The following is a 7,798-nucleotide window of genomic DNA, read 5'->3' as shown; positions in this document are numbered from 1 at the left end:
CCAGACCTCTGACATCAGCATGACCTGAAACCTCCTTGCAGTAGCAACTAGAAAAGGGCTACTGAATCTAAATTAGCAAGAGCTGAAGAAAGGCTGCGCGTGAAATGGACAGAGCCCTTCCCAGGGCTGGAGACATAAGGCTGCAATAAATCAGTTAATGTTATAGAGTGGAGTTGCTTTAGATGCTGGCTAGGTGCCATTCAGAGTGCCATGAGAAGTCTGGGAAAGAACTTGAATTCACTTTGATAAATTCCCTGCTTCATTTGTTTATTGATCTGACTTTTCATTTTATGTTGTTGTATTTTTTATTTTTATCTTTACTGCCTTGGGCACAGACTTTGCTTTGATGTCAGTTTGAAAGACCAGTGAGTGACCCTAATTTACATGTGATAGCTTAATCAGAGGTTAGTAAGGACTCTGCTTGTTGAATGCAGTTAAGCAGAGGATCAGGAGAGGGAGTCCAGGAGCTCAGAAAACTAGACATTGAGGGGGTGGGGTTGTTCCTGTTAGCTGCTCCACCCTCACTTTGTGTCAGCAGGTAGGGAGAGTGCTTGCAGTCCCAGGGGAGGGAGGCAGAGAGCTGGGAACACAGAAACTCCAAACCACGGTCTTCCTCCAGGGAGTTGATCTGGAAGGAAAGCTCTTCCACGACTTTTGCTGAATTTTCCAAGTTCACTCCACAACTGAGAGTCTCTTTTTTCCTTCTGGGATTTGTTGCTGGTTTTAGAATGATAGCAGCTTGCCTGGGTTTACTGCTGGATCGCTGCTGATGTTCCAGACTTTACTTTCTTTCCATTTCCTACACTTACAGCTCATAATTTTGTGTGCTGTAGTGAGAAGAAACTTCTATTTCAAGGGAATTTTCAGAAATACTTTTGGATTCTTCCTAAAACTCTTTAGATTATATCTGGAAAGTTCATTTTCAGCCATGCCTGGCCCCAGGAGCTTTCAGGCTGTTGTAGATTTCTCCCTTTGATCCTCTTGGATTCTCTTTCAGGTGGAGAAATTCCTCCAGCATCTGCCTGCCTAGGGCATGTGTATACTTTTTTCCCCTCACCCGGCAAAGTAACAAACTGGTTAAAAAAGACAATTTTTATTAAGCTCTTGAGACTTGTTTTTGTCCAGGATTTATAGAAACATTTCCATCTGTTTCAACCCCTGTGGATTGCTACAGGCAGACTGCTCAACAGGTTTGCAGACTGATTTTTTTAAAATCCCCTTTTCCTGAAGAATGAACAGTGTAACCGATATGTTTTAGTTGCAGAATTTCTTTCCATTCTCTGCAGTTATGAAGACTCTTTTTTTTTGTTGGAACTTTGGATAGTCCATGGAACTCTTTCTTAGAACTAGTAGTTTGTTTTAAAGATTGTATTAACATGTGCTTGAAAGCAGTGATAACTGATTGCAAGTGTGAATAGGACTAATAGGAACCCAAAAAGGGCATATTTGTACCTTTTTCTTTGGAACCCATACCTAAACTTTGGCTTTTACTTTTTAGGAATTTGAAAGCATCTTGAGAAGTCTTTCATTCCATTAATCAACAATAAGAACTGGTAATCACAGGCTTTATAGCTTAATAGATTCAAAAGGCAAGTTACTGTAGGGTCCCTATTTTTTTTATGCCAGACCAAGAGAATTAATCTTGATTCTCAAGCTGAAGTGAGTGAAGCATTTCTGACAGAAAAGGGAATGGCAAAAATCAAATAGAATCGGAGGAGAACAACACTTTCCCCCCTTTCTTTTTATTTAAATTAAACTTTAAAGCTACTGCTATAGTAGCTGAAGGGAGAGAGCCCCTTTAGTATTATTGTTTAATATGTGGAATTGATGGAGGACACTGATAACTATAGTTAATGCTAAATCAAAACAGATTGTGCTTTTGTGAATGGGACATGTGGGAAAGACAGCTTTGTGGAGAGAAGGCCAAGTGTCTTCCCCAGACATCTGAGATGGAGGGGTTCAACCTGTTAATCCTCCCAGAACTAAAGCAGGAGAGATAAAGGTGCTTTTTCCATGGAGGACTCTCTCCCTATTATTGGACCTGGCAAGACTGAAGATGTCTTAATGTTATATGGCGTTCCTCTAGGTTCAGGTTGGTTTCTTGTCTAATGGCCACTTGTTCCATCTGTATTGATTTTTCTGGATTTATCCTCTGCAGGATGAGAAACACTGATTGAAAGTTTTTGGTGGGTTGGAATTGTTTTGTTTTGTGTTTTTTCTTTTGGCAATTTTTCATTAAAGCCCCAGAGGCCTATGAGCACATGGCATCAAGGAAAAGATGATGGTGAGAAACAGAAGAGGAGTCTACTAAAGAACGTTGGGAGAAAGAAGCTGCAGATAACTGAGCCCCTTTCCCTCCCTCTCATCTGCCCTACTGACTGAAATCAAGCAGGAGCTCTAAGCTCAACCAGCTTTGCCTGCTGTTGGAAAACTGCTGGCAGAGTGAGGACTCATTCCTGAGCGGTATGTGTGGTCAAAGTGCACTGCTGCAGCTGGTAGCATGAGTGCTGGCCCCCAGCTGCAGCTGGCTGTCCTCTGGCCTTGGCTGCTAATGGCCACCCTTCAGGTAGGACTTGGTCATACGGGGCTGGCAGTCGCCGCAGCAGTGGAGTCAGAGAGATCAGCAGCTCAGAAGGCAATCATTAGGGTGATCCCCTTAAAAGTGGAACCAATCACTTTGGAAGGAGTGTTTGCTAATGTTGCTGAGGTTACTCCAGCTGAAGGAAAACTGCTGCAGGTAAGAGAAGCTTTTTAATCCAGTTTCATTCCTTTTACACTACCTGTGCCCTGCTTAGCCTATCTTCTCTCCCCTCTTTGCTGCTTCAGTCCTTCCTGCAGTGAAATAGTTCTTATTTCCCCAATGCACATTATAACCAGGGGATCAGTGTATTTCCCTTTATGAGTCGCCTATTTTTTTTGTATTGTATTGTAGTGTCTTACTGCTCTTTAACCTTGCACATTGGATAATTTATTTTATGACTGTTTCTTTATCCTGTCATCAGTTACACTCGCACTTTTATTGGTGTTGACTTTACGGACACATTTAGTTGATCCCATGAGGATTATTACTTTATATCGTAGTTGGTGATACAGTGCAAACTCAAATAAGCTACTTGCTTGTCAGCATGTATGGGCTTTCTTCCACAATCCTGATTGCTCAAGGATACAGCTGGATTGTGCCCTCCAGAATTACTGGCTGTATTAGTTCTATTCCTGTGTGTTGGCTCAGGCAGAGAGGTAAATTATCCTCCAATCACAGGTTCCCACATTATCACTACCTTATCTGTTGTTAGAGATTTGATATTGATTTTACTTATATCTTTAGAAAGAAAAAGGAGGGCCTCTGACAGTCTGTTGCACGCTGCAGATAGTGATTTTTGAGGAGAGTTGTATTAATCAATGAACAAACTTATCATACACATAAGGTATCTGTAGAATTCAGTTAGTTTCTGTGTATAAGGCATGCTGCTCTGTTAGTGCCATGTGTGTTATCTGTGTCAGTGACTTTTTGCATAGCTCTTGGACAACAGAACTAACTCCTCATTCAAGAATCAGATATTATAAAACACATGAAGAAAGATATTTTTCCTTGTAATTTAAAATTCTGAAAATCCTATTACATTCTGTCAGTGGTGTTTTTCCAAATGTTACACTGACTATAAACTAAAATTAAAATGGTAAACAAATTGTGTATAGGTTTGGGAGAAATTAAATGTGTTTGCTCAAGCTAGGAAATATGGTCACCTGCTCACAAATCAGCTATTTGTGAAACTTCATTTGGGTTTGTAGATCTTTCAGTTCCTTGGAAAGAAAGCACCATAGCAGTACAAAATAATTTCTATAGTATAAAATGACATAATTTATATAAATAAAAGTATCTTTAACCCATACACTTGAGATGCAGTTCTCTTCTCATGCAATGCCCAGGAAAGTCAGTATTTATTCCCTACTAGAAACTACAGTTGTGCAAAATTCAGGTTGTACAGTTGAATATTGAAGTCACAAACATTAAGTCATATTTTATAATATAGACTTTCTTTTGTTTTAAAAAGGAATAGGTGGGAAAGGACATTATCTTTGTCTTTCTGAAGTTTGAATATTTTAACATGGGGAAACTTTTAATTGCAATAGTTGTACTACATGAAGTGTGCAAGACACATTTTGAAGCTCTGCAGAATGAAATATTTTGTACTATATTAAAATATTAAGTATTGAGTGACTATGAGAGAATCTTACACTTGATGGACTGGCCTTTTTTAAGAGTATGCAAGCAGATACTGAAGTATGGTGTATATATGATTTTAGCCCTTACTCCTACAACTGTTTGCACAAGTGAGTGTTTTCTATCCTTGAGAATCCCACCAAGCTAGTGGTGCTCCATCTTTTTGCAAAGGTCTATGCATGGATTTGGCTCCAGGATTAAAAGCTGAGGTTAAAGTTTTTTGGGTGAAACTATATCTTCATTTACAGGATGTTTGTACAGTGCCAGCTGCAGTGGTCCAGAAAAGCTTAGTCAAATTTTACGTCTGACCTCATGTGTATATATTATAATTATGTCATCACATGCCAGTATTCATAGTATATAATATGGTGCTACTTCAGTGGTATTTTAGGCCTGATCTTGCTATAGAATCCATGTGCTTGAGTTCCTTATGAGAAAAAAATACAGTGGCATGTTATACAGCTAAGAAAAATATATTTCCTTTAAAAGGGCTTAAGTGTTTAAAGAAATATAAAATAAGGTAAGAAACTAATTGGATAAGCTTAATATAAGTTCACATTTAAACATAATTGTACATGTAGCTTAATTCTGGTTTATTGGAACTTCTCATTTTACATGTAATTGCCAATTTCTGATCTTGCAAAGATTTTGGGGCTTATGTTGAACTATGACTTCAGTGAGACTATTAATGTACATAAAGTTAAGCATAAAGAATAAGGCCTCTATGTATTGTTTGGGTGCTAAACAAAACATTATTTTGTGTTTCTCTCAGCTTGCAGTTTTCCTCCAGTTTTAGAACTGAATTTGTATATATCCAGGCCTTTCTGAAAATAATGTTTTAGCTGTTTTCAGTTTTGTAACAGTCTTATTTGAAGAAATGAAGTAAAATGGAGGGCTGAATACTAAAAATGAAAACATTTGAAAATAAAAACTGACACTGTTAATACTATTATGCAGGAAGTAGTTTCAGAATTTAATCTAGGAATAAGATGTCTTCAGGACAGATCCTGAAGCCCTTTCTCCCATAAGTAGTACCTTTGATTTCTGCATGTGTTTGACTACTCCCTGTGTTGAGGTTGTATAATTAGATTGTATTAAAAGAACATTTTTTTTTTAGCTGCAGTACATACATGTTGGCCAAAATAATTACTTAGAAATAGATGATGATCTTTTATAAGGATGACACAAAAGAATGACGCAAAGAATTGTCTCATTTAAAATGCAGGTATTACTGACTTACTGCTAGTATTTTTGTATTTTCAGTTGTGAGTTATGTCCATTATGTTCTCTAGGTGCAATTACAAAAATTAACACTAATAATAACATATAAAAAATTAGAATATGATACTATTTTTAACAAATCTTCCAAAATAGAAGTTAAACTGAACCTCGTCCCATCCCCAGAATTAACTGCTAACTGCACTTACAATCAGCCCATTTCCTTAGCCCAGAAAAGGCCTGGGAAAGCACTGTATTTGGTAGCACATTGTGAAGGTCACCAAATCCAGGCTTTCAAGGACCAGGGTGGGGCATAAAGGGGTGGACAAATTCCAAATCTATGAGTTACTACTTTCACCCCTTTTCAGTTAAAACTTGGCAGCTGTTAGCTGTGGAACCCCAGATTGTCATAATAACATTCCTTAATAGGGAAAGCAACAACATTCTGCACTACTTCAGATTTCTAAATCATTTGAAGGCATAAGCTATGCAGAGCATATCACAATAATGTATCTTTTAGGTTGGATCAATTGAATAATTACCGAAAGGACTCCCCCGTTAGGGCCCATGGCTTGTGTGCCACTTACCTGCTCCTAGTTAGGATACAGGTCTTTGCTGAATTGAGTCTCAGATAGTTAGGCCTGTTACCCATGCCTCTGATTACATTTGACATTAGTGAATCATTGCATTTCACTGCTGTGTTTTGAACAGACATAGTATTACTCAGAAGGAAAGGGAATTAGCTACTGCAGAGTAACTCTGGTTATCTCTTTAAGGTCTTGAGACCAAGAGATTTATACATAACACACTTGAACTTGTATTATAACACTATAAAAAACTTTATTATATGATCACCTAATCAAATAAATGTGTTTTTGTAAAGTATCTGTGAAAAAGTTTGCAATTAAAATTAAGCATTGATATATTCTTGAGCTGGAGTACAATTGGAGTATAATTCTCCAACTTTCTTCTTCATACAGAAGTAGGACAGTGATATTACTGTTGTATATGGAACTAGGGAGATCATTGCTGAGAGATGGGAAAGGGTACAAAAGAAAATGAGTCAGCTGTTCAGCCTCCAAAAGAGAAGGCTGAGGGGGGATCTAGTGGGCTGTTATAAACTAGTCGGGGGGATCAGCAGGCGTTGGGGGAGTCACTCTTCCCCCGAGCACTGCCAGGAGTGACCAGGAATAACGGTCACAAGCTGGCAGAGGGTAGGTTTAGGTTAGATATCAGGAGGCGCTACTTCACGGTCAGGGCGGCTAGGGTCTGGAACCAACTTCCAAGAGAAGTGGTGCAGGCTCCTACCCTGGGGGTGTTTAAGAGGAGGCTAGATGAACATCTTGCTGGGGTCGTTTGACCCCAGTATTCTTTCCTGCCATGGCAGGGGGTCGGACTAGATGATCTGCTCAGGTCCCTTCTGACCCTAGAAACTATGAAACTATGAGTCAAAATCTGGAAAATCTGCTGGAGGAAGACTGAAGTGTAATCTACTTAATTTAGAGAAAATTAAGAGGCAACTGATCATGCTCTACACTTCCATGTAAAGAGTATTTCATGTAGTCAAAGGCTCTTGTAATTTAGCAGGGAAAGGTATCAGAAGCAGTGTCAATTCACTTAGTATGTACTGCATTTTTCCACAAAACTCATGCATTTCCAAATTCTAGTTGTTGAGATTCTCAGTGCGTGCGTCTACATGTGACATTAACGCAACACAATAAACTCTGGAGCAGTTCACGCCAGAGTCAACTGCTCCTGGGCACAGCATCTACACAACTTGCTGGGGCAAAGCAGGCCCCTGGCTGCATGGGCTGACCAGGCGCAATGTACATCTGTGGTGGAGTACTATCCTATGGCGGAGTTGTTTAGTTTACTGTGCTCTAATTCTGGTGCACGTGTAGATGGTGATGCTGTACTGCAGAGCTAATTACTGAGATCCACAGTAGAGCCCATGTGTTAAATGCACCCAGTTTTCATTAAAAGAAAAGGCTCCTAGATCTTGCTGGAAAAAGCTTGGAAAAACCTGATGCAATGTACCCCAAAACACAGAAGTCAGTGGGAAAAAAAGAAGCAATTCTATTAACTGTCTTCTAAATTCATCTTATGGCTTTTGATTCGGTGAGGTTCTGAATCATGATTAGGAAAAAATGTTGGAATACAGAGCATGATAAATGTGTACCTGAAGCTAGATGAATTCAGAGAAGTAATATGGTGCAAATGTTTAGCAGTGAGGGTAACTGTTGGAACAAATAACTTACAAATCTGATGGATCCAATCTCACCACAGAATAGAAACCTTAGAAATGGACAGGGTTCCTGATGTAGGAGCATGTAGTGTCGTTGAGAGAAGTCCACTCAG

The 7,798-nt window shown here is 39.1% G+C and overlaps 1 protein-coding gene across 1 annotated transcript in view; it reads left to right on the top strand.

The window, feature by feature from the left end:
* Nucleotides 1–573: 573 nt before the first annotated feature.
* The window catches only part of RNF43 (ring finger protein 43), a 76,844-nt gene continuing 69,619 nt past the window's right edge, over nt 574–7,798 (top strand). Inside the window, exon 1 of the mRNA XM_090025821.1 lies at nt 574–2,737. Within this exon, the coding sequence (XP_089881947.1) occupies nt 2,501–2,737 (237 nt within the window). The 5' untranslated portion in view covers nt 574–2,500. The remainder of the gene's footprint in view (nt 2,738–7,798) is intronic.

This window comes from Crocodylus siamensis, chromosome 13 (assembly GCF_052110815.1).
Source record: "Crocodylus siamensis isolate JL-2025a chromosome 13, ASM5211081v1, whole genome shotgun sequence".
NCBI lineage: Eukaryota > Metazoa > Chordata > Crocodylia > Crocodylidae > Crocodylus > Crocodylus siamensis.
This window is presented reverse-complemented; position numbering and strand designations above follow the sequence as displayed.